This window comes from Pelodiscus sinensis, chromosome 1 (assembly GCF_052426305.1).
Source record: "Pelodiscus sinensis isolate ZL-2025 chromosome 1, ASM5242630v1, whole genome shotgun sequence".
Lineage (NCBI taxonomy): Eukaryota > Metazoa > Chordata > Testudines > Trionychidae > Pelodiscus > Pelodiscus sinensis.
This window is the reverse complement of record NC_143052.1, coordinates 176,549,326-176,576,577: the sequence shown is the minus strand read 5'-3', so window position 1 is coordinate 176,576,577 and position 27,252 is coordinate 176,549,326. Positions and strand designations below refer to the sequence as shown.

The following is a 27,252-nucleotide window of genomic DNA, read 5'->3' as shown; positions in this document are numbered from 1 at the left end:
CCCAGCTTAGAACCCACTCCTACACCCACATTCCCTCTTAGTCTGCACCCCACGCCCCCTCCTCACCACCACTCCCAGATCCTGCACTCCGCACCCCCCTGCATGCCGCAACTCCTTCCTGCAACCTGCATCCCAAATTCTCTCCTGAGTCCCCCTCCCTACCAAATCCTTTCCCAGAGTCTGTATCCCTTCTCTGTCCAGGGTGCTGGGTTTTAAAGTGGCTCCGTTCATGAACCGGCTCCCGCCTGTCACCCCACGCTGCTACTTCTAATACAGAGGCAGCAGCACTGCGTGGTAGAGGGCTTCCTGGGAGCAGGGCCGAAAACACACTGGCTTCCAGCCCCACCGCCAGAGATTATCGAATATTCGTGTAACTGAAAAGATTTTATGTGGTTACACAACTATTCGATTACCTGAACTCGAACATCCGTAACATCTACCATTTATTTTGAAGAGTTAGGGGTTTTTTTGTGGATTTGTTTGTGCAAAATAAAGTCATACTTCGAGATTACCTACAGATACCAAATTTTGTATAAACAATCCTCCCACTTAAATTAGCTGAATGCACTACTTTTTACACTGGAATATGCTGGGTGAAAGGTTTCAATCAATGATTCTCAATGTGGCCTGTGGACCCACTCTGAGAAAACTGCTACTAGGCAACTCCAGTTTGTTTACTTACCGGATTCAGTAACAGAGCCTCAAGGCTTCCATAAGACGTGGTTCACTGTTTGCAACCAAGGGGTGCCATGGGATGCAGTATGACATGGGCCTCTGCTTCCTGCAACTCCCCTTGGCTGCAAATGGCGAATCGCAGCCAATAGGAGCCACGAGGCTCCATGGCCACGGAACTGGTAAGTAAACAAACCAGAGCAGCCTGGTATCAGCTTTCTCAGAGTGGTCCGCAGACCACTTTGAAAAACGCTGGATTAAATAATTATTTTTGTTTTTCCATCAGAAAAAAAAATCATAACTATTATGATTCAAGTTCATAAAAATATTTACTAACAAAATTAACATTGAATCCCCTATTCAACTGTTATTTTAGTGCAAAATTAAATTTTTACTATTACAAATCATAAAATAATTAAATTTAGTTACAGAAAGAGTAATGCAAGCTGTGACTCTGCATTTAAAGTGTAGTAGGAGCCGGGTGAGCTGGCAGCCCGGCTCAGTTCTGGCTTTCGCTGGGTTCAGGAGCGCAGACATGCCCCCAGATGGGTTGCTGCCATGCTATGACGCTGTCTCTTTATCAGAGGCAGCAGCACAGTGATAGGCAGCTGTTTTGTGAGGGGAGCCGGTTTTCAAACAGGCTCCTCTCACAGACCAGATCCTGCCTCGCATCCCAAGGCAGAGGGATCAGAGCAGACTGGCAGAGGGCTCTTTGAGAGTGAGGAGGGAGTGCAGTGGCTGTCGGCCCCGCCACTGGGGACTATAGAATAGTCAACTAACTGATAAGAAGTAATGAGATTATTCAACTATTCAATTAACCGATATTTAACATCCCTAATTTGTGTTATACTGGAAATTCAATTTTAAATCAGAAGTGCATAAAAACACCATTTTAAATGTTTCAGTCGTTAAATAAAACTACTTTAAATGTGCTGGATAAATAAGAAAAAAGTGAATCAAAGTTCATCAAAACTTGCTTTGCATTTAAAAGTAAATGATTTCTTAAACAATCCAAGTATCTGCAGTCAGTGAATTGAATTGACCATGTTCATCAAGATTTTAGAGCCAACAGATCTCAACCTCCTGCACCTAATTTTTATTCAAAGACTGGAAGAGGGAAAACAAGCCTTCTTGCATTTTCAGCTCTCAGTCACTTTCTTAACTTTTTTAATGAACTGTTATTGAATTTAACTAGATGGATAAAGTGAAATAAGGAAAATATAGTCTGTCGGTGAAGAAAAAGCTACTGCTGCCAAAAGCTGGTTTGCATTACAACAAACTCTGGTTGCAGGTGCATATCCAGTGATTTACATCATGTCAGTTGTTTGATTTTTTTTACAATCTGGCAGCCAACAAGTACTGTTTATTTTTTAAATTAAATGTAAATGATTGTAATGTATTATAATATACAGTATTTTAGGCATTAACATATGCATTAATTTCACACCACTTTCTTAATATGACCCAAACTACTACTTGCAAATCTTTTTACATGTGCACCATTCAGGCCGGGATACCATAATTCTAATCTAAAAGTGTACACTCTTTTTTTATATCCAAGTATCACCTCAGATCTCACTGAATTAGGCACTTTTCAAATATATGGCCATCTCTGCCCCAACAGTTTACACTTACACAGACAAAAAAGAAAGGATGAGAGGGGTTCAATGAGCATCCTCTTGTTGGTTTCTCTTACTCAGAAATCAGTTCACCTTTGGTTTCATGGAATTTTTTACCTTAATCCTATCTTGAGGGAGAGGGAAAAGAGGAGGTAGCAGAGGGGAAAGAAAATGCACAAGACAGGAAGAATCCTAAAAAGAAAAAGAAAAAAAACCAGCCAGAAGAATAGGAGAGAAATACCAGAGTGGAGGATGCAAAAGTGCAAGGTGCCCCATATAAAAATAACTTCCTAGCATGTATTTTAGGCCATGAGGGTATAAAGAGAGGAGACATGCTCTAAACCAGTAGTCCCCAACCCTTTGGGGCTGCCGGGCACCCGGGGGCGGGGCTGCTCACACGCCAGGTGTCCAGGGGCGGGACCACCCACAGGCCGCGCGCCCGGGGCAGTGGCCGCCCACGTGCCGCGCGCCCGGGGGCTAGGCCAGCCCAGATCATTCAGCGGGTGCACCTAAATGCCCCAGCGGGCGTCATGGCGCCTGCGGGCACCGTGGCGCCTGCGGGCACCGCATTGGGGACCACTGCTCTAAGACCTCCCCCAAAAAAGGTAAGTGGATTTAGCAGAATGAAAGGAGTAAGAAATACAAGGCACCCCTCGGATAAACAACTGCCAGAAAAAAAGAGGGGTATGCACTTGGCCCCAACACAGTCCTAATCCCTTTTTTCCAGATTTCCAATCCATCATATTTACCTGAGCCTCATTTGAAGGGACTCTTAGATCACACACACTCCCTCCATACACACCGCTCCTCCCCAGTTGTCTCTTATTACAACTAGGTTTCCATTTTTAAAAAACGGTCCATGAAATCCGGGATCCTGCCCCCCAGGATCGCATGCATCTCCTGCGAGGAAAGCTCATCGAACAAGCCCCACCAAGCCAACCATGAGGTGACTTTAGCAGGAGCCAGGGAGCGGGAGGGACGGGTCTTTGTACGTAACACCGCTGCCACCCTGCGGAGCGATCAGAGAAGGGACAGCCCAGGCAGCCCCCGCGCGGCTCTCCTTCCAGGGTGTGCGCAGGGCAGGGAGCGAGCGCTGCGTTTTAGCCTCAAGACTTCGCCCCTTTCCCCCCCATGTTGGCGTGTGCTGGGGCCCGGCCCCATCCCGCAGGGGCTCCCGCTGCGCGCCCCGCCACACTTGCAGCGCACCGCACGCAGGGGCCGGGTTACCTGCTGGCTGAGCGGAGGGAGGAGCTCGTAGGAGCCGCCGGCGGCCCCTCTCCCGCGCAGCCCGGCCAGCATGATCCGAGCGCGCCCTGCGGGTACCCCCGGGCTCGGGGCAAGGCAGCAGCAGCAGCAGCTAACGCGCTGTCGGCCAAAGAGCAGCCGCTGCCGGGGGAGCCTGGGAGAGGCTGGCCCGCAGGCACCTCCCACCTCCCGGCGCACGGGCGTCGCCGCTGTCTCTGTGCGCGGCTGAGGGAAGGCCTGGCTCACGGGAGAAAGAAACCCTGGCCTGTGCGTGTGTGCCCGGAGCTTAGAGACGAGCCAGCCCCCCAGGACCTCTGCCAGGGAAGGTCCGCCTAGCGCTGGGACTTCGCAGCGGGGAGCACCTGCCTAGAGCCAGGTGCGGCAGGCAGCACGGGGAACAGTAATAACTGCAGGCATAGGGCAGGTCACGGCGTGCACTGATCCCACTTGTTCCCACCGAAATTGTAGCTAAGTGCGGTGTTGCAACGGGCCTTATCCCCGCCTCTCTGGAAAGCCCTCCTTGCACCTCCACTTTCCCCCAGGCACAGTCGCCTATAAGCACACAGATAGGCTACGTCTAGACTAGCATGATTTTCCGCAAATACTTTTAACAGAAAAGTTTTCCGTTAAAAGCATTTGCGGAAAAGCGTGTCTAGATTGGCACGGACGCTTTTCCGCAAAAAAGCCCCGATCGCCATTTTCCCAATCGGGGCTTTTTTGCGCAAAATAAATCTGAGCTGTCTACACTGGCCCTTTTGCACAAAAGCTTTGCGCGAAAGCTTTTGCCCGAACGGGAGCAGCATAGTATTTCCACTAGAAGCACTGATTTCACACAGTAGTCAGTGTTCTTGCAGAAATTCAAGCGACCAGTGTAGACAGCTGGCAAGTTTTTCCGCAAAAGCAGCTACTTTTGCGGAAAAACTTACCAGTCTAGACACAGCCATAGGGTTTGCGGACGAACGTCCATCCCGCCTTGAAGGCTTTTAAAGGGAGCTGGCCTAGCTTGAAGAGTAGGGCTCTCCAGTAGTGTTAAAAAGAAGGGGTTTTTTTACTGGACATTGCCAGACACAGGTTAGGTTGTTCATTCAGATTTCCCTGGGCCCAGGTCCTCAATCTGCTCCCAACATTAGGGTTGCCAGATACTTTCACACAAAATCCCGAAAATGGCAAGGAAAAAAATTGGTCCAGTATTTTCTCTCTTTTTTTTTTTTTTTTTTTTTTTTTTTTTACCAGACAGGAGACGCAGTTACCAGACTGTTCAGGTGAAAACCAGACACCTGGCAACCCTACCCAACATCCTTTTTTTTTTTTTTTTTTGGTATCTTAGGGGATGTCTACACAGCAAAGTTATTTCGAAATAACAGCTGTTATTTCGAAATAACTTTCCTAGTATCTACACAGCCATTCTGTTATTTCAAAATTAATTCGAAATAGCAGAGGGCTTATTTTGAAATTGGTAAACCTCATTCCACGAGGAATAGTGCCAATTTCTAAACTGCTATTTTGAAATAAGCGCTGTGTAGACGCTTCTTTCAAAATAGGGGGCCTCCAGCCCTTCCCAGGGTGCCTTGCTGGCCGCCCTGGCCACAAGGCAACTTCTGACCTGATGCCCTGCCGGAACTGGTTCCAACCAGCCTTAAATGCGATTTAACGTCCACTCAGGATGGACATGCTATTTTGAAATAGAAAAACGTTATTTTGAAATGCATTTTGTTTGTAGACATGTTATTCGAAATAAGCTATTTTGAATTAACGATTTCAAAATAACTTATTTTGAAATAACGCTGTAGTGTAGACATACCCTATTCCCCAGTCTGACTGGGACTGCTTGCCTGCTAAGGGATGTACTACTCCACTTTAGGAAGGGTGCCAGACAGAAATACAAACTTGTAATGTCTTTCTAAAGCTTCCTTCAGCATGTACTTTGGAGGATCCTCCCCATTCTTCCGACACATCTTTTGAGGGCAGGGAGAGTTTCCACCAGGCTCTGTCCTTGCTCCCCTTCTCTTCTATACCTTATCTTTGGATAGTCTCATCAAAACAGACATGAATTCCACTACCATCTGTGTGCTGACAACTAGCAGATTTACTCCTCTACCCAGACTATCTTCTATCCAAACTAAATTCTCAGCCTGTCTCTCTCAGATCTCCCCACTGATGTTTAGTGTTCAGCTCAAGTTTAATATAGCTACTACAGTGCTCTTACCTTTTCTGTCAAGACTTCCCTGTTTTCTTTCTCGATTATTGTAAACACCACCATACTGTTTGTTACTCAGAAGAACTGTATCCTTGTTGTCCTTTTCAAATCTGATCTTTCGGATCCTTACACCCCTGCCACGTGTAAAACATCTCTATGATATTACCTTTTCTATTTATCCACACATCTCTCGTTCAATCTCTCATTCAAGCTTTCCTCATCTCATGTCTTGATCACTGGTGCATCCTTTTCACTGGCCTTGACAAATGCAACCTTGCCCTATTCATATACATTCAGATTGCTACTGCAAAGATCATTTTCCTAGCCAATCACTTTGATAGTGTCTCGCCTCTCTTTGAATCCCTCCCTGGCTCCCGCTTTTCTATCCCATCAAACATAAATTGCTTGTCTTCTCTTTTAAAACCTTCTTGGCCTGTCCTCACCCTACATCTCTCATTCAGTATCAAGATGACAATGTACACATCTAGTTGATCCCGGGTGCCAGCCTATGCTATTCACTTGTTCAGTTTTCAAACATCCCCCCTGAGTCATGATATTTGGCTAATACAACCCCTTCTGCTCCAAGACCTGCATATTCCCTCCAAACCCTCCACTGAGTGATATGACCCCACATCCAGCATCAGCAGATGTCTGGCCTTCCTGCACTCACTGGCTTGGGAAAAGAAGCAATGCACCTTCAGCTTGCTCTGCTCCCCTGGCCATGTCATTTCGCTTACTGCTGGTGAGTGTGGGGGCAGTTATGCCCCTCCCCCAGAGCAATGCGGCTGGAAGATAAGAGTAAGCTGGGACCACATTACTCCGCTTCCACTGCTGTCCGTGATCTTGGTCTTCACAAATGTAGACAACTACAATCTGACTTCAGTGGGCACAGAATTAGGTCAGTATGCTTTTGAAAATCCTGCCCTAATTATAGAATCATGGAACTGGAAAGGGGCCTTAAGAGGTCATTAAGTCCAGTCCTTTGCATTTACAGCAGGACCAAGCACCCCCTAGAGCAGGGCTACTGAACTTTGGAAGCCACAGGGGCCACAATGTACTCACAGCACATGCCAAGGACCGCAACTTAAGTATGGTTGCATATACATGCAAAAATATACGAAGATATATGCAAATAGCTTCTTTCACACAGACGGGCAAGACTACACATCACACAGGCCTGATTTAAGTCAGTTCTGCTATTAAAAAAATGCAATATTTACCCGATTTCCACCCATATGATAGCACTTTTAATGAGCAATGACAGTCCAGGGATATCAACAATGCATATCAACAGAAGAATATTATATTGACTACTTTTTTGTTTTGGCTCCCACTTGTGGGCCGTGTGTTGAGCCACGCGTAAACCCAAACTGCATTGCAGGCTGCAAACAAATGGGCTGTGGGCCGCAAACACACTTTTCACTTGTTTTCCCCATATCTTGATTCATGCAGCTCCTTGTTAATTGGTTAGTATTTGCATGAAAAGGAAGTTAGATTTAGTCACAAAATCAGGATTTCACTTATTGTGTTATTTCTTGTGATAGTAACATTTCCTGTAATATAATTTTGGCATAAGTTCATCATACCTTAGCATTACTCCGTGAAGGAGTATCAATATTGTATTTGTTACATCTCTTGTTTTAATTACTACTGTTTTGAGGTACTAGGTCTGGTTATCTTAGAATGTGAACTGCAGGGATAAATTGTTGCTGAGGGACTGATAGCTTTCGGGGCCCCGCACTGCTGAGTATTCACCATCTACTGGCCGGGCCCAGGCCCCCACTCACAGCATCCTGCCTTGGGCCCTGAAAACCCTTTGGCTGGGCCTGATAGCTGGTGATAAAAGCCAAATGTGTATACTGTAGAACCCAATTGAATCTAATTAAAGAAAATAAGTGTAATGTCAGACAACTTGATTTCAGAACTGAACTGTTTATTGCAAGATTTCTGAGAGTCAATGTGGCTTATGTATGTATGAAATAGTATGGCAAAGAAATAGCATAAAAGAGAAAAAATATTAGAGAAAAACAACAACATAATTGTATAAACAATATAGGAGGCCCTGTTTAATATTCACAGAGAATGAAAACTGACCAGTATAGACTCAGGCAAATGAACAAATATTTGTGTATCAAGACACTCTTTTTCCACTCAACATTTTCTTTTCGCTACAGGGTGCCAGTATGATACTGTATCATTGAGGGCTTCATTGGGCTAACACGAACAGAAGAGTTTTACTAATAACTAATGCCTCTTAATTCCAAGCTGCTTAAATCTCTTTTACGTTTTAATTTCTATATTGTATTGTCACAAGGTTTCCAATTGAGAAAGAATATTTCCATTGGTTTCTTCACATTTGTTTTTTTCACCCTCTTTTACACTGTTTGTAGTGCTCTAGTTTGGTGGTTTAGATTTCAGTCCATTATTTATTTTGCCTTACTATATGCACACCATTTTCTTTCACCTCAGGAAAGGTGAAACACCCCTACTCCATACCAGCCAACTATCCTGTCCCATTCTACTTTTAAAAGTTTGAAAATGTAAAGATGTATGCACCTGATTCTCAGTTCCCATCCTGACCATGCAGAAAATCCAAAGTGAATGTACGTTACATTTACACTCAGGTTAAGGCCCATTAATGTTCTCGGAACTGTGTAAACAGGTTTTAGTATAAATGAAAATCAGATGCCTATACCTGTAAGTATGCATAGATGGCTCATGTTTCCCTAACTAGTGATTCCCTAGACTTTTAGTACTTGTCTTGATGAAAAACATACTTGAGTAAACCTAACTGTAAAGCACAGCAATTTTAGGAATAGGCACTTTTCCTATTATGAATTATGACTTACAAAACAGAACTGTTCAGTCTTAAGTAATGGTCTCTCCGCTTAACCAAAATAAATACATTTATACTCTGTGTACAGTGTTTCATGCTGGGTAAAGTTGTTTTCCTTATATGTATATTAAATAAGATGTTATGGAAATATTGTGCTTTACAATACTTACAATTCATTGACTCAAACAATTCTCAAAATTCTTGCCCCTATTTCATTGATTCTAACAATCCTCCTGAATCCAGGTTTGCAGCACACACAGTTCAGGGACCGGAAAAGTTGTATTCATTTTTCATTGGGTCTAGCTTTCATGGCAGTAGTGTATCTTGTAGTTGTAGTTAAATGGACATTGTCAGATTACAGGTAGCAGCCTTAATAAATAAATGTACTTACCAGTGATATATGATAAAACAAATATTTACAAATCTGAATGTTCTCTTTTTCATCTATGCTCTTTTCACTTTCCATCTCATTCAATCTGGACACTAGAAATAAGTCAATCAATATTACTTCTGTTTCTAGTCTACTTGAATATGGTTTCTTTTCATTAATAAAAGGTAGCATTATTTGCCTTACAAACAATCCACAGTGTATCTAAACAAACTGAGTCAATTAAAAATAAAGATTATATTTCTATTACTATTAGTTTTTTAAGTATACATTGAGCCTAAACTTTTTGTAATAAAAATTTTTCAAAATGAAGTTATCCTTTGTACTCGTTAAATTATCTTTTGTACTCAGTAGTACTGGTTGGACCTCCCAAAACTGGGACTCTCTGGTCTGGAACATCGATGGTCTGGCAACGTCCATGCTCCTGGACCAGGGAGTCCTGGCTGGGAGGACTAATATTATTTATTAAACTATTAGTTACTAGCATTTAGTAATAATTAAGACTATATATACAGCTGAAAATATAACCTTGGGTAAGAAAATCAAAGGAGACTGTAACATTTTGTTATAGCTTTTGATACCTTAGTCCAAAACATAGCTATGGTATAATATCCTGAATCTTTAACACTACTAAGCTGTAACAATTCTTTTAAAGCCATCCTCGAGAGTTCTTATTCCAACTTATATCTGTAATACTACTAGATGACTAACCTTGAAAGCTTCGCATATTACTGGAAGAATGGCTGCCATTACTTAATGAAAAAATAAGGGAAACAAAACTGTTTCTGTTCTTTATTAGGAAAATGTTCAACTTTTACAACACTTTTCCTGTATCTTTTTTTGGAAGGATTTCTTCTTCTAAATATGTTAAGATTAAATGCAATATCAGGACACTTTATATATACAACCTATGACATTCCAAAAATAATAATAATGAATCTTATGAATCTATTTTTTGTAAAGTGCAAAAATGAGATATTCACTCTCAAATAAAAAGAACAAACTAAAGTGCAGTTCAAAAATTGTGAACGCAATCATACAATATTAATGCCTTTTTTTCTTTACTTTACACTTCCTGTATTTTGGGCTATGTTCTCTTTGTTTTTTTCTGTCATTTTCCATGCTACTGTCACTATCACTAGTTACCTGCTCTCTTTTTCTTTTACAGGTATTTTCATTAGCCAGATATGATTCATAGTTGCTCAGTTGTGGAGGAACCCACTGAAAAGAGCTTTGCCCAGCTTTAAAATCCTCAACAGGATTCATATAAGGTGGCATGGGCAAAACTGAAAATGGTGGTGGAGTCATTTGATAGTAAGGAATCTGCTGTTCCATTGGACTGTACACTGCGTATTGCTGTGTTAAAAAATGGTTCATCTGAAAAAACAAAGCAAAAATTCAGTTATGAATGCCATATTAGGACTGTCAAACAATAGAAAAATGACAATTGCAAGATTTAAAAAGTTGCAATTAATCAGTTTCAATCACACTGTTAAACAGAATACTAATTTCAAATTATTATACAGATGTTGGATATTTTTCTACATTTTCAAATATAGTGATTTCAACTAGAACATAGAATACAAAGTGTACAGTGTTCACATAATTATTATTTGATTGCAAATATTTGCACTGTAAAAAAAGTTTTAAAAGACTATGCTTTGACTTGTAGATTGCACTAATGGGCATAGTAATGTTTAGCATATCTGGCAAATAAATACCTTCAACAATGTCTACAAATAGTGCCATGTCTCACTTTTAAGTGACGTGTACATGAGAAACAGGTGGCGTGTCTCATAAATCACAGAACACTACAACTGGAAGGACTCTTGAGAGGTTATCAAGTCCAGTCCCTTGCACTCATGGAAGGACCAAGTACCATCTCTAGACTATCCCTGACATCTCTGACAAACTTGTTTCTTAGCATTTGGTTGAACAAGAAGTAGGACTGAGTGGTTTTTAAGGCTCTAAAGATTTTCACTACTTGGTTTTTGAGTTCAGTTATGTGAAAAAAAAATCTACACTTGTAAGTTGCACTTTCATGATAAAGAGATACCAGTATAGTACTTATATCAGGAATTGAAAACTACTATTTTTTTTGTTTCTTTTTACAGTGCAAATTTTCTAAACACATAGAATAATATAGAGTGAGCAATAATACACTTTGTATTGTGTTGAAACTGAAATCAATATTTCCATTAATATTTCCAGGTCTGGACTGGGGGGGGGGGAGGGGAAGGGGGTATGCAGGCCTCCTGCTGGCATGCTCTGGGCAGGCAAGAGATCAGATGGAAGGGGGGGGGGGGAAGACCTAGCACTTGGCAGGAGACAGCCCACTGTCTCAGGCCAGGGACATGGGGGAGCGGCCCAGGGTTTGGGGAGCCAGGCCAGTCAGTCAAGGCTAGAGGAGGGAGGCCAACCAGGAGTTGGGGGAAGGGGGCCGGCCCAGGGCCGAGAGATGAGGACCTTGATGGGGGCTGGAGGGGCTGGGACTGCACAAGCCTCCTCCAGGCTGGCACTCCCCAGGCCTGGCCAAGGGGGAAGAGGAAGAAAGGGGAGCCGCATAGGCCTTTCCCGCCAGTGCTCTTTAGGTGGAGGAACTGGTAGGTGCCACACAGGCCTCCCCCAGTGGCATTACCCAGAGCCGAGGGGCAGGGAAGAGGACATAGAGACTGCGCAGACCTCTTTCAGAATCACTCCCCAGTAGGGATGTAAGTGACTAGTCGCTTCCTGCCCCCATTGCTACCGCTATCAGAAAGAGATAGCAAAGGGAACGGGAGCAGGAGTCGGTGCTGAGGAAGCCGGCTTAAATGCCAGTTCTCCCCAGCACCATCTCTGCAGGGAACTGGGGAGGCAGAGGCGTAGTGTGGGGACTGGGCACAAGCTGGGAATCAGCTGATCAACTCACGCCTGGTCCCAGACTCTGCACCTCTTCTTGAAGGCACAGCTGCAGTGGGGTTCACTCCCCGGGGCTGGGAGTTAACCCTGTTGGCGGCTCTGGAGTTTCCCCCTTTATTGACCAATCCAGCAGTCAACGGAAATTCCATCGACTACTCGATTAGCTGATTAAATGCAATTTAATATCCCTACTACCCAGACCCAGTTGGGGGAGAGTCAAGGTGTCAGGGGGAGCTGTGCAAGCCTCCCCCAGTGGCATGGAATGGCCTGGACGGGCACAGGAGAAGAGCAGGCCATGCAGGCCTCCCCTGTGAGCTCTCCTCAGGCCCAGTCCTGGAGGGTAGGAGAAGAGGGAACCGCACAGGCGAGGTGTCCCAGCAGTGGGAGAGGGGAGACACTGCTAGGTTCTGTGGAGGGCAGCCAGGGCTGGGCTGACCAGCCCTGGTGGTGCTCTGGGGGGTGGCAGGGGAGCAGGGTTTTAGGTAGTGAGGTCACTTATCAATGGCAGGCAAGATAGCAGAGTCCCATCCACTGCTGGCCACTCCATCAATGGTGCAGCTGCCCCCAGTGGTCACTCTGCAGGATAGCTCTCTCCTGCACTTGCTGTCCTCAGTGGTGACTTAGGATCATGTCCCTTCTCTCTCTCTCCCCCTCCCTTTCCATGTTTTGGAAAACTATCAAATTCCAGGCAATTCCATTTTCCTGGCACACCCAAACCCTGACCTTATTTTAAGATAGGATGAAAGGAAGCTTCATACCAAATGTAGTGGTCTTAGCTCTTACTATTTAGGAGGAGTTCTTGAACAAATGGACTCAAAGACAGACACATAGTCAGAAACCTCATGTAAAAAAATGTCCAAATATATTTAAATTGGTATTCTATTATTTAATAGTACGATTAAAACTGCAATACATTGTAACTATTTTTAATCTAGTTAATTTATTTTGTTAAGTGCTTGATTTAGCTGACAAATTGATAGCTCTAAGTTCTAACAAGACAAAGCTTAATTTTGCATGCACCATTGCATCAATAATGAATGTTAGCACCATTTTAAAACTACAAATTGTTACCTTCTATAATGCTTTTCCATCATCAAAGAGCTACAACGTATTACATAAATATATCGTTGTAGGATACTTTAATATTGCCATTTTAAGGACAAGAAAATTGAGGCAAATATTAGACTGTATCAGAGGCAGCAGTGCAGGGTGCCAGGAGGGAGCTGGTCCACAAGGAGTGCCAGTTTAAAAACCAGCTCCCCTCATGAACCAGCTGCCTGTCGCTCCATGCTGCTGCCTCTGATACAGAGGTGGCAGCAGCCCCTGACTAAGAAGAGTCTGAGCTACCAGACTTGGCACGAGCTGGAACTGAGCTGAGCTGCCTGCCCGCCCGACTCCTAAAACACTTTAATTGCAAAGCCACCACAGGGGTAAGTCCCAGACCTGGCATGAGCCAGGACTGAGCTGGGCTGCTAGCCAGCCTGCTAAAAAATTTACTGGCAAGAGGGTGGGAAATGCATGTAGTCAATAGCATTAACCTATAAGCTTTGGCTTATTGGTTAATTGACTATACTATTATATCCCTAATTTAGCAAATCCGCTGTCTTTGATATTGACAGCATAACTGGACCACAGTGCAAGACAGAATCCAGCCCACAATGTTAGTTGCCAAAAGTTGGGCACTAATATTCATATTCAAGCACCAAAATAAGCAACATTATTTTCAAAAGAATGGGACTCCTTCAATTTGAGGACGCAAGTGTCAGAGCAGAATTAAAATTCTGAACGGGTAACCAGGTCCCAAAATGCTGACCGAGCTTCCATTTTAATGTGCCTACATAAGTACATCAGAAGACAAAATTCTTGATTTTATACTCTCTCGTACGCTAAGAATGTGAAACTACTACATAGACACATCTTTGTTATTTGGACACAGTGACTAAGAATTCAGAAAATGTACTCTTTAATGCATGAATTCTGTTTTCTTTCATTTCACATAACTCATTTTGTTTTGATGGAAAGAACAATTATTAACCAGATTTGTACAATTTAAGCAAACTTACCATCTTTTGAAAGACTGAATAATCCTGAGGTAAACAATTGTTCATTGGAAAAGGAGTAGTAGGAAAGGGAGGACTGCCATAAGGTTCTTGATTCCTGTGAAAATAAGCAGAAATATGTGAAAATTACTCATCAAAGATTCCTTTTTTTAAAAGTCAATTATTTGTATTTTTGGAATATCACATACAGCTGACTGGATGGTTGATATGTTAAAAGTGGAATATTTTCTTGATCTAAAAGCTGAAGCTTATAATATTTAAACAAACTGGAACAGAGGATTCAGCAAAAGCCTGCTTGTTATCAAAGTCAGCTGAAGTCCATGGACTTACATTGACTCTAAAAGACTTTGGATTAGGAAAGCCTCACCCTTACTAGGTTAACTGGTAGGCGCTGGAGGCCGCTCCAGCCAGGGTTGTGTACTTCCCTGTCCAAATGAGATGTGTGATAAACCTGTCAATTTGTAACTCTTGTATTCATAACTGAGATTCCACTATAGAAACATTTAGCATCTGGCACATAATCAAATTCAGATTTCCATGTACCATCAAACCCAGGCACACCAACATAATCTGTATGTGGGAGCCAAAAATAATACATCATGACCATAATTTTACAGGATACTAGGGGGCTCTGCCTCTTGCTCGCTATGCTCACCAACCTGCCTCTTGTGGGGGGTAAGCAACCCCGGCTCTCACACTGGCCATTTGGGAGAGCCAGGCTGTGCCACCTCGGGACCCTTTTCCCTCCCTCCACAACACACCAGCCTGGGCCCCTTCTCCTTTTCCCCCATCCCAGCCATGCCAGTGTGGGACCCTTCTCCCTCCCTGCCCTGCTCCTGGCCACACCAGCTTTGGCCCCTTCTCCCCACCCCATGCCAGCCTGGCCCCTTCTTCCAACCCGCCCCCTAGCCACACCAGCCCGGGTCCTCTCTCTCCCCCACCCACCCAGCCACAGCCTAACGCTAACCCCCCACCCCGGATGAGGCTGCACTAGGCCAGGTCTAGCCATGACCCTGGTGACTGGGGAAGTCCAGGCTGAAGAGCACCAAGCCAGGCCTTGTTCTTCCCCTGCAATACCCAGCAAGGCCGGGCCACTGGACAGAGCCGGGTTGGCAGTGGGTAGGGTTTGGCTCCAGGGATCTAGGGTGGGCCTGGGGGAGGAGATTTGCCCATGCATGCCTACTCCCTAGCCTGCGGACACTGGGACGTGTGACATCACTTTGCTGTCCCACAGGAAATTTTTTTATATAAATACGTAGAAGGAAAAGTTACTATATTGAGATTTGTTTCCTTAAAATGCTTGTGAAAACATCCTGGCTACATCTAGACTACATCCCTTTTTCGTAAAAGGGATGCAAATTAGACGTATCGCAATTGCTAATGAAGCGGGGATTGAAATCTCCCCCGCTTCATTAGCATAAAAATGGCTGCCGCTTTTTTTCGGCACGGAGCTTTGCCAGAAAAAAGCGCCAGTCTAGACGCTGATCTTGCAGAAAATTAAGCCTTTTTCAAAAGATCCCTTATCCCTTATTTCAACAGGGATACGGGATCTTTCGGAAAGGGCTTTATTTTCTGCAAGATCAGCGTCTAGACTGGCGCTTTTTTCCGGCAAAGCTCCGTGCCGAAAAAAAGCGGCAACCATTTTTATGCTAATGAAGCGGGGGAGATTTAAATCCCTTTTACGAAAAAGGGATGTAGTCTAGACGTAGCCCCTGGGTATTAAAGTGTCTCTTGCTTTTCTTCTATAAAGACCTAATGCTGTTTCCATGCACTATCGTGTGAGTACTACTTCAAAAATACATATGGGTTTTTTTTGGAGGGGGAGCTATTTCAACTCCTTCTTCTCAGCCTTTGATTGCCACTGCGCAGATTTAACTTAGATGTAAAATTAAATTTCAATTAAAATAATGCAATATCTTAAAAACTTTGCAATGATAATTTCATAAATGTTCTTCAATACCTATATGTTGGTGAATACATATCAACCCAGTTCTCAACACCTTGACTAGGGCTGTTTAACTCTGGTGAATGGGAACTCCCTGTAAAAAAAATAAAAATGGTAACATTTCTTTTTCATATGAAGACTATTACCTGAACTGGTTAAAAATAAAGAAAGTGTCGTAAATCAGTTGTGGAACAGACACAAAGTGAGTTATTTTAGAGTGAAGCACTTGTATCTGCAGGACATCATTCTACAGCAAATTAAAATTCCAGAATCTAACTGTGACTGCATAAAAACATGATTTAACAGCAGCATAACTAAAAGCAGAACTTGCCCCACTTTGTTGTAGAATGCATTTCCTTAATTTGTAGGTAAGTTTTTCAAAGATGCTAAGAGAATCAGGATCCTCAGTCCCTATTCAAAAGAGACTTAAGCACTTAGGCCAGGTCTGTACTTCACCTGGAAGGTCTTCTTAAGGTACACAACTACACTATGTAAATTACATCATAGCCAAGCTTGGTGCTGTCTCCACAGCAAGAGGTCAATGGGAGCTGACACTCCCAATGACTTCCCGTACTCCTCACAAATTGAGGGTACCATTGTTGACTAGTAGCATCCTCAGCATTCAATTTAACAGGTCCTTAGGGTTGCCAGGTGTCCGGTATTCTACCAGACAGTCCGGTATTCTACCAGACAGTCGGGTATTTGTCCTCTTTCTCCGGTTAAAAAAAACAACAGAGAATACTGGACAGGCAAGGTTGCGATCGCTGCTCTGGGCGCCCCAGGACGGGGGGACTTATTATCTTGCGTTCCTTTTTTTTTTTTTTTTGCTTGTCCAAAAAATACCACGTGTCCAGTATTTTTGGGAGACCATCTGGCAACCCTACTTACTAGACCCACTAAATTGAACACCAGAAGATCGATCTTTGGCACAGTAAGTATAGACATGGCCTTGGAAGCGTAAATCTCATTGGAAAGTCAATGGGACCTAAACTCCTAAAACATTCATGCACTTTTGGAAAATGCTACCCTATTCCAACAGAACTGTTCTGATTCAGTAACTCCTATTTTAAATGTAAATAATTTTATCCCATTAGTTTCATCAGACTAGAAATCCTGTATCTTTTATTTAGTACACAACATATATTACCATAGTATGTTTACATAATCCCTCGATGTTCAGATAACATTAAGGCTATGATTTAAAGGGACACACTTACAATAATTAAGATTCACTTTTTATTCTGTTCACTTTTTGTAAATAGTCTTAGTAGCCCAAGTTAGATTTCTCTTGCTAGTATTTCTCTTTTTGCCAAATATTTATTTTCTTTCCTATGCTCTTTCTGGGGCTAAATAAGTATTTTGTTTAATTTGCAGCCAATTTCACTACTTTTCTCAAAATAGTTTAACTGTAGTACAGTCCTAACGAGCCTGGACACTGTGCTTTTAAAGTGAACTGTGCTGGTTGTATCTTTTTGTTGACTCACTCCGAAGATGACTCAGTAACAGATTTTGAGTTTTCTAGAAAGAAACATAGCATACGAGGACATTACCTGAGAAATTATAATGGATTAATTTTGGAAATAAACGATTGTAAAGTGTTATTCTCATCTTTAAAAAGTAGAATCCGAAATACCATTTGTAATTCATGTTTGGGGTAGTTCTTTGATTGAAACTCAGGTCACATGCAGACCAAATCCTGATCTCATTTAAGTCAAAGGCAAACTTCGCTAGGATCAATCCAAATACACAAGCACCATGAAAACATACAAGGAAGAGGATAGGAAGAAGAAATCCTATCTAGTGCAGTACTTCAGCACACTTCTGTTGTTTAGTTTGGCATGCCTTTATCTACTATATATTTGAGAGAGTTTGTATGTGCGTGTGTCTGTTTGTTCAAGAACTCCTCCTAAATGGTAAGAGCTAGGACCACCAAATTTGGTATACATATTCTTATTATCATAACTTAAACCAAGGTAAAGGTTTGGCTGAGCCAGGAAAATGGATCATGCCTGGTATGGGATTGCTTCTCATAAAATCATTTAGAAAAGAGATACAATCACCAGGCAGGGGAAAGGAGCTGGCTGGTGGCATGTCCCCACCCTCGTCTGGGACTACCCCAGCCCCGAGCCTCCCACTCCCTTTAAGGCACCCTTTAGGAAAGGTAGGAGGGCTGAAGTTCCCCCCTCCCAATTTGTATTGGAACATTGCTGGATGTTTCCCTTTGTCATGGAGGGGAAAGTTCATAGTTTGCTGCATTCCTTAATCTGGCTGCGGGGAGGGGGCACAGGAGGCAGACGAACCAGGACCTGCCCCTTCTGGGGGACATGCACCTCTTCCCTGGCTGTGCCTGCTGGAGCTGCAGCAACCATGGAGATATGCTTCTCACTTGGCCTCAACCTGCTGTAATGAAAGCAGTTATATATGTATTTTACTGCATTCTCTCTTCAGATTATTAACATTGACAATCTGAATGCCAAGTTTCTTTTCTATCTTTTATGACAGACCGACTCTCCATTCACAGTGAATTGTATCTGATAACATTAAGTTACACATGACTTTACTGCATACAATATATTTATATTTTAGATTTTGTGTGATTAAATAGCTAGTAAAGACCTGCATCTACATTAGCAAACTTCACAGCTGTAACACACCAATGGTGGAGCTTCACCAATGGAAAGGAACAGTGTAGGCTGTAGTATGAACAGGATATCTAGGCTGAGAATAATGAAATGTTTGGGTTGTAAACACTGCAGGGAAATTATTTGTTTTGTAAATATTTTAACTGGATTTTTTCTCCACACATGTTCGTGGAATCATTTCTACTAGCCATAAGTTTTACAAAACTTTGGGTTTTAATTTCTTACTTAAAAATTAAATAAAAAATTTAACTCAATTTAACGGTGTCCTGTTAATCACAATATTTTCCATCTTAAATAAACTCCTTATTTGTGGCAGAAACAAGCATATGCTAGCAATCCACACATCCCTTTTTTGCCCCAGAAAAAGAACTTGGCATGCAAACATGATAAAATATTCTATTTGTAAACATTCTCAGCCAAGTTCTGTTTTCAATTATATGATGTAAATTCAGAGTGACTCTACTGTCTCCAGATTGATATTGGTGTGATCAGAATTTGTTGCCATCTTGTTGTCCTCTTGTTATTCTTTCTGATACTTTACAAGTTATGTTTTGAAGCTACCGGCCTACCTTTCTTATTAAACTTAAAAACATATATATCGCATCCTTTGTTATATGAATATGAACAAACTATTTCTTCGTAAGAGAACAGATTGAGCTTTGTTCAACTTGTTACTAGCTCTCAAAAAGATTACAGCAAATCAAAAATTTGCATGTCACACAGCTGGTAAATCCATTCTACAGTGTTAGAGCACACCTAGAATTTCACTTTAAAAAAAACTAAGTTGTTTTAACAGTTTTGGAAATACTAAACCTACCATATCGATACCGTACTTTAATTGGTCTTCCATATAAACGGATTCCATTCAGCAAAGCTATAGCATAAGGCACTGATTCTGTGTGCTTAAAGCAGACAAATCCAAAAGACTTGGGTTTTCCTTCTTTGTCCTTACATATGGTCACATTGGTTAATGGTCCAGCCTGCAAGAAACTTAAATTATTTTCTCATAAATCCTTAGTAGATAATAGGGTTTTTTTTCCTGTTTTGAATGTTTATTTCATTCATAAATATTTAGTGATAGCCAGACCTGTGCAAAATGCAAGTATGTGATATTTTAAGATTCCCTACATAATTTTGACTATGCACGTCATTCTATACTGACTGCATCCATTCAACTCCAGACCTGGGGCTCTTACAAGTAAAAGTCAGCTGTGCAAGTGTTTGAAGGTAACAAAACAGCTGTCTGGCGTGTGCTTATCCCCTCATGTTTTCTCTAACTTTTTAAATGATAAATTATTCGTGGCAGAAACTATCTTATGCCTGAAAATCAACTAGCACAATCCTGAAAGGGTGCTGCTAGTGCAATTCAAATAGTGAGTAATCCCAGCTACATACAACAAGGTCCCCATTTATTTTGCAGCTTGCATTAAGTTCAGGTAACAAGATGAATTATTGTTCAGTTTTGATCAGCTTCTTAAAAAAAAAACTTGTAGAAATGGCAAACTTGGGTAAGTGGCTCCACCGTTATCTTTAATTGAATCAATACAGAAAACAATCAGTTTTCACTCAAACTTTGCCTATCCGCCTTCACTAATACATAACAAATTAAAACAAGGGACATTAACAACAGTTAGGGATACAGTGTATCTTACATCAAACATTAGACTCACATGTCTCCATAGAGAAGGGATCCATCTATATACTATTTGTACCTTTTCAGTACTGGGAAAGTATTTTTAGAACCAATTTCAAAGTGATAATGCTTCAAAACATGCTGATTCCTGATTTTCAACAAGTAGTAGTTTTTATAAAATAGCAGGCAAGGCAGCCAGTCTTCAATACAAAAGAATTAACTAGTATTTTAGTCTCTAAATCATCAGTTTCTCCTCAGATATGATCCAGTACCAAAATGTTAATTTGGCAGAATGAGAGAAAGAGACAAGAAGAGCCCTCCAAACACCATCCAGGAATGCTTAAGAATGGTCATACTACTTAGCTCATTTATGGGGTGACACGTATGTTACCATGTTGTTGTCTTGGATTGGTCAAATTGATTTTCAGTTCACTACATAGGGTCATGTAGAACGAACTAATGTTATACAGACACTGGAATTTAGGTCTTAAATGAATGGTTTACTTGTGGGAAATACTGATGATAAACTATAATCTCAGTTGAGCGCCAAAAAACCTAAAAATCATGAACTGCTTTAGACCAGGTTGCGTGTTATGTGCCTGGCTTTTCAGCAATTGTAAACCTGCTGTTCCTGCACAAACTGGCAGAAGTTTATATTTTCAAGTATATGCACAAGCTAAATGGAGAACACTGAAGCACAAAATAAAATAAAATCAATCTTAAGTTTTCTGTATTTCTACTTAATAAAATACTCAGCATTTTAGATGATCAATGGCAATAATTTTTCTGTCTAGGGAACTGATCCTTTTGATTCTTGGTGCTAAACTGGAAGTCAATTTATCCACTCCTTCTTATCACATTGAAGACATGAAGGATCCTCATTAAGGACATTAGGAATTATGGATTAATGTATCTAATTGCAGTGCATTGTTGCCAGCTATTGATGAACTGGCACTAGACTAAATAAGATGACTGCACACACTTCTTTCTGAAAAATAAAAGGAATTTTTTAGAAGAAAATGAAAATACATAAGATGAAATAGGCCAAATATGAAGGGAAAAAAATAATGTACAATACCATTTTTTTCTAAATATATTGCTGCAGATATAGAATGATGAGATAGCCTGGGTGAATCAGACAGGTAATCTTGCATCTTCAAACATCTTGAAATATTTAGTTATAAAAGGAAGGTACATTTCAAAGTACAGGTTCAATCTCTCTGGTCTGGGACTCTCTGGTCCAGCAATATCTGTGGTCCAGTAGGAGACCTTGGGCAGTGGAGTCCAGGAACCCTAGGGCAGTCTCATGACCACAAAGTAAGTACACATGGCCCCGGAGCTGGCAGTGGCACTCCAGCAGCCACAGAAGAAGAGGCCCAGTGGCCCCGCGGCTGGCCATGAACTCCTGGTGGCCCTCGGTGGCCGACGAGCTGGGAGCCCAGTGGCAGGGAAGCCTGATGATTTGCTGACAGATGCCAAGAGACCCCGGAGTCTGTCAACAGAGGGGCCTCCCTCCACTGGACCAGCAAACTCCCTCTTCAAGACTCATCGGCTGTGTCTACATTGGCCCGTATTCCATAATAGGGATTCAAATGTAGCACTTTGGAATAGGCAAATCCGCGGGGGATTTAAATATCCCCCGCGGCATTTGCATTAACATGGTTGCCGCTTTTTTCCGGCTTGTAGATAAGCCGGAGAAAAGCGCCAGTCTGGACGCGATCCTCCGGAAAATAAGCTCTTTTCCGGAGGATTTCTTATTCCTACTTAAATCCCCCGCGGATCTGCCTATTCCAAAGTGCTACATTTGCATCCCTATTACGGAATAGAGGCCAATGTAGACACAGCCATCAAGTTCCGAGGTTGCCGTACCAGGGAGGTCCAACCTCTAATGGCAAATCAGCCACTGACTTTTTCAACCAGAGTGAGAACACGGATTTTTCTCCTCCCCCACACCAAGAATTATTTGAATCTTGAAACTATTTTCCTAATCTGCAAGTTTCCTAAAACTTACAGGTATCTTGTCTGTTGCTCAGGATTTGTCTAGTGCAGAAGATCTGGTTCTTCAAGAACTAGTCCTAACAAATCATGTGTTCTGATGATCAGTCTTTTATATGTAGATCTCCCTGTTTATAAATAAAAAATAATGGGATGCTGAATAAAGTTACATAAACAAATAGCTATAAAAATGAAAAGAGAATACATTTTAACTGTTTTTTTCTGTTTAGTGTGACAAAAGAAAACACCATGGTAACAGGAAAACAGGTTTAAGAACAAAAGCTGTAGGGCTATGTCTACACTGCCGGTTTTGCTGGCAGTGAGTATGCAAATGAGGCTCAGATTAGCAGGAAAGGGGGTTTCCTACCAATCTGGCGGGAAAAGGGTTTTTTGAGCAAAAAGAAAACATCCACACTATTCCCCCACCCCTGCAAAAATGGTTTGCATAAATTATGCAAACGAGGCATGGCAATATGCTAATCTGAGCCTCATTTGCATACTCACTGCCAGCAAAACCAGCAGTGTAGACATAGCCTAGGAGTGTTTTTGAAGTCAGAGGTGCTACTATACTGAATTCTAGTTTCCAGGAGACAGAGGAGGACAACACTGCAGGGGAACACATCCAACAACATTAAAAGTAAGAGTAAAGAAACACATAAAGGAGAAAAGAGAAGGAGAATAAGAAAGACAAAAACACCTCATTGTGCTCTCAAGGAGGCATATGATGGAAGCTAATGCTACTTGGTATATACAGTTAGCCAGGATCAAATGACTGGTAGCTCATGCACAAGATCCATTTTAGGGTGAAGGACTGCATGTTGGAAGTATAATCCCAATTTTGTTATACCTGGAGATCATGAAAAGTACAACATGGTTTAAATGTAGGAAGCAACACCAGAATGACTGGTAAGGGGAGATGAGATGGATGATTATTCTCACCTTTCTGGAGAAAGTTAATTCAAGGATTATGAAGTAGCAGAGGCAATATGGAAGGGTTGAACCTCCTAAAGTAAGAAAAAGTCTAGACTTTCTTCTATAATTGGCTTCTGTTTATTGTGAACGAGGGGAAGCCTTGTGCCAGTGAATTTCTAACATACACACGATACACATGCACATACTTTTACATGCACACATAGAACACAGAAACTGATCTTCACCTAAACATTAAAAGGTTACTGTCAGGGATTTAACCTGCATACACAAATACCAAAAACATATGAGGGAAAATATGAACAATATGCTTTTCACTGTGAATGAATCACGTCTTTCCTCCCTGTACCAATTTCCATTGCCTACTGACAGGTAGCTAAGAGTATCCAAGGACCCAGAAACAACTAAAGAACTATTGTCACCAGCTCTCACAAATTTAGAGTGTTTTGCAATTACAGTAAAACTCCAGGGCTACGTCTAGACTGGCATGATTTTCCGCAAATGCTTTTAAAGGAAAAGTTTTCTGTTAAAAGCATTTGCGGAAGAGGGTCTAGATTGGCACGGATGCTTTTCCGCAAAAGCACTTTTTGCGGAAAAGCGTCCGTGCCAATCTAGACGAGGTTTTGCGCAAGAAAGCCCCGATCGCCATTTTCGCAATCAGGGCTTTTTTGTGTAAAACAATACCGCATTGTCTACACTGACCCTCTTGCGCAAAAGCATTTGCGCAAGAGGGCTTTTGCCCGAACAGGAGCAGCATAGCATTTCTGCAAGAAGCACTGATTTCAGAAAGTAGGAAGTCCATGTTCTTGCGGAAATTCAAGCGGCCAGTGTAGACAGCTGGCAAGCTTTTCCGCAAAAGAAAAACTTGCCAGTCTAGACACAGCTCTGTGGTCCGGCATCCAATGGTCCGGCACCATCTGGAACCTGGAAGTGCTCTGGGCAGCCGGACAATTGGAGCTGCTCTGCCCCCAGCTTTCCCAAGTCAGCCGCTGCTGAAACTGATCAGCGGCTGACTCCGGGAAGCCCGGGGCAGAGCAGCTGAGGTGCTCTGCCCCGGGCTTCCCGGAGTCAGCCGCTGGTCAGTTTCAGCAGCAGCTGACTTGGGGAAGTCTGGGGCAGAGCAGCAGGGGTGCTGCCGGGTTGGTCCCGCAGCGCTGATGGGTGCATCCCCCCCCACTTCACCCCAGATCTCTCATAGCCCCCCCTTCTGACAGTCCAGCATATCTGATAATCCAGCACCCCCTGGGTCCTAAAGGTGCCAGATTATCGGAAGTTTACTGTACTAATTTTTCATAATGCTCTAGTTTCTGAAGTCAAGTGATTACATGAGAATCTCAACTTTCCCTTAACTTTGTGTTTTTGTATGTTTCTAACCTTTTATTTTGGTACACAGAAATGTGTGAAAATGTGACCCCACTTATTCAAAACACAGAAAACAAATTAAAAAAACAAAACAAACGATTTATTAAAGTATGACCATCCCAGGCCAGCTTTACAAGTTTTGAATATTGGACGCTAAAAAGCAGGATTAGACAACACAGTAGCGTGGCCACCATTCTTATGGGCATGGAGTGGAGAGCTAAGGGAGCCAGCACCCTCAGCACCAGCTAAAGGGAAGGAACAAGATACAGACCCTGTAAGCAGAAAGTGACATCTTCAACCTGCTGGGCTGGAGGAGGTGAGGGCCTGGCAATCCCCCACCAGCTCAGGGCGGCACTACTGGTGGCTGCACCCCCCTCCTTCCCCCCCCACTGAGACACCCCCAGCTGCCCCCTGCCAGGGCCCTTCCATTGCACCCAGGCCACGCCCACATCTGCCACCTGACTCAACCAGGCCCCGCCCTCACCCTCCGGCCCCGCTCCAACTAAGCCCCGCCCTGGCGTCCAGAGGAATGACTCCTCCCCCTTCCCAAGCCCCGCCCCCACCTGCCTACTCATTCCACTCGCCCGCCCTCCTGGCCAGGCCACGCCCCCGGCCGGCACCTGCAGGAAGAGCTCGTAGAGAATCTCCTCCCGCACGCAGCTCTCCAGGTTCCCCACGAACAGGGTGCGGTCCGGCTCCCCCGCCCGCCCCGGCGCGGACATGGCGGACCACGCGTCAGTCAGTCAGCGCCGCCAACGCTCAATCCGCGCCGGCAGGACAGAGCGGAGGGGGGAGGAGGGGTAGAGGGCGGAAACACGTACGACCGTCCGTAAAGCACCGCCACTCCGCCTCAGGAGCGCGACAGGCGAGCGCCGGGGAGGCAGAGGAGTCCTTTACGGGCTGGTTGCTAGGAGACGAGCTCCGCGCGTTTTCGGGCTCGGCGTCCCAGCAACGGCGCGCGAGGGGGCGGAGCTTCGCTGTTAGCGATCCAGAACGGGGGCGGGGCGAGAAGGGGGCTGGGAACCGCCTTGGTAGCTTCTCTCGTATCCCCCCCTCCCCCCCACCTCCTCGCGCAGATGCAGAAGTGTGGTGGGTGCAGAGCACTCACTGGCAGCCCCGCCCCCACCTCTGTCCCTCAGCGCCTCTCCCCGCCCCCAGCTCTGCTGCCCAGCTAGGGGTGCCAGCCTGTAGCCAGCTACAGGAGTAACTGATAACTCTGCGCTTCACTGCTAATCTTGCTAACTACACACACTCCCCTCCCCTCCCCCGCATGGTATTAGTTTGAGTCCTCTTGAAAGTCTTGAGCCAAAGCACTTTTCAAGCCAATGGGGGTCTGTGACAGAAAGCACTTCTGCACTGTGCTCACATCCTACACATTTTTTTAATCCTCTTTGTATAAAGCATGCCTGGAAAATTCGTAACTTTCTCATCTGTACAGTCACTGGCACCATTGTATATGAAGTTACAAGATTACCACTGGATGGTGTAACTAACTACTGTTCCAAACTGAAGTTGTTAGACAGGCCTGTCTCAGTCTTTGGTTTGTTTAGTGATAGAGATGTAGCCGTGTTAGTCTGGGGTAGCTGAAACAAAAAACAGGACTATGTAGCACATTAAAGACTAACAAGATGGTTTTATTAGGTGATGAGCATTCGTGAGTCAGACCCACTTCCTCAGATCAAACAGTGAAAGAAAATTGTCACAACCGTATACCAAAGGACACAATTAAAAAAAATGAACACATGAAAAGGACAAATCAAATTTCAGAACAGAATGGGGATGGGGGGGGAGGTAAATGTCTGTGAGCTAATGATATTAGAGGTGATAATTGGGGAAGCTCTCTTTGTAATGGGTAAGATAATGCTTAAATTCGACACTTTACACCTAATTTTAAACAAAGACATTAATTATCTTACCCATTACAAAGAGAGCTCACAGACATTTACCTTCACTCCCCCCCATCTCCCTTCTGTTCTGAAATTTTATTTGTCCTTTTCATATGTGTTCATTTTTTAAATTGTATCCTTTGGTATATATGGTTGTGACAATTTTCTTCCACTATTTGATCTGAGGAAGTGGGTCTGGCCCACGAAAGCTCATCACCTAATAAACCATCTTGTGAATCTTTAAAGTGCTACATAGTCCTGTTTTTTGTTTAGTTTGCATTTAAACAGTGATCAGAGTAACGATGCAGGAAGGAAAATAAAGGAAGTTCAAAAAGGGGAAGAAAAACAGCAATGATCATCCTTCAATATGGGCATATCTTCTAACTCTTAGCTGAAAATGTTTTTCAAGAAGGGAACTGAAACTATAAAAAGACACAAATGCACCAAAGCATTCCCCTCTCTCTGTGCCTATCAATTTACAGTACCTGAAGGGAGGAAGGGAAACATCTATTGGAGGGCTCCTAACGTAGGACATTAAGGCTATATCGACACTGCAATGCTATTTCGGGCTACTAGAATATCCCAAAATAGCTATCCCACGTCTTAACAGCAAGCCCGTTATTTCAGGCTCGCTATTCTGACATTCCTGTAAACCTCGAGGCGTAAGGGATGCTTTGGAATAGCAAGTTATTTTGAAATTTGGTGCTGTGTAGACAGTGCCAAATTACAAATAAACTATTTCAAATAAGATATGCAATTTTGAACTACGGTGCAGTGTAGACATAGCCTTAAAAAATAGGACTCCTGAAAACTTGTGGTGAGGAAACTTCGCTTTGCATTTGACATAGTTTATTAAGTTAGGCACAAGTATAATTTTCTTTCTTTTTCTTTTAACCATTTCTAACTTTTATGCCTCGTACTCATTTAATTTCTTTCTTTCTTAT

General features: G+C 43.0%; 2 protein-coding genes across 2 annotated transcripts in view; both read right to left on the bottom strand.

Moving 5' to 3' along the window:
- The window catches only part of LOC102462398 (multidrug resistance-associated protein 1-like), a 73,407-nt gene extending 69,410 nt beyond the window's left edge, over positions 1-3,997 (bottom strand). Inside the window, exon 1 of the mRNA XM_075909834.2 lies at positions 3,519-3,997. Coding sequence (XP_075765949.2) covers positions 3,519-3,590 — 72 coding nt within the window. The 5' untranslated portion in view covers positions 3,591-3,997. The remainder of the gene's footprint in view (positions 1-3,518) is intronic.
- A 284-nt stretch (positions 3,998-4,281) lies between these two features.
- RBM11 (RNA binding motif protein 11) lies at positions 4,282-25,470 on the bottom strand. Its single transcript, XM_075909835.2, has 5 exons — positions 25,043-25,470; positions 19,320-19,482; positions 15,876-15,954; positions 13,919-14,012; positions 4,282-10,334 (listed from the first exon to the last, which is right to left on the bottom strand). Exons 1-5 carry the CDS (start codon positions 25,142-25,144, stop codon positions 10,002-10,004), a joined length of 771 nt encoding a protein of 256 aa, XP_075765950.1. The 5' UTR covers positions 25,145-25,470; the 3' UTR covers positions 4,282-10,001.
- Between the last annotated feature and the right edge of the window lie 1,782 nt (positions 25,471-27,252).

Excerpts from the sequence above, each read along its gene's own strand:
- RBM11 (XM_075909835.2), bottom strand. The coding sequence starts at position 25,144 with ATGTCCGCGCCGGGGCGGGCGGGGGAGCCGGACCGCACCCTGTTCGTG. Across the intron at positions 14,013-15,875 it reads ATGTATTCACCAACATATAG|GAATCAAGAACCTTATGGCA; the intron begins GTATTGAAGAAC and ends TTATTTTCACAG. Across the intron at positions 10,335-13,918 it reads ATTCAGTCTTTCAAAAGATG|ATGAACCATTTTTTAACACA; the intron begins GTAAGTTTGCTT and ends TTGTTTTTTCAG.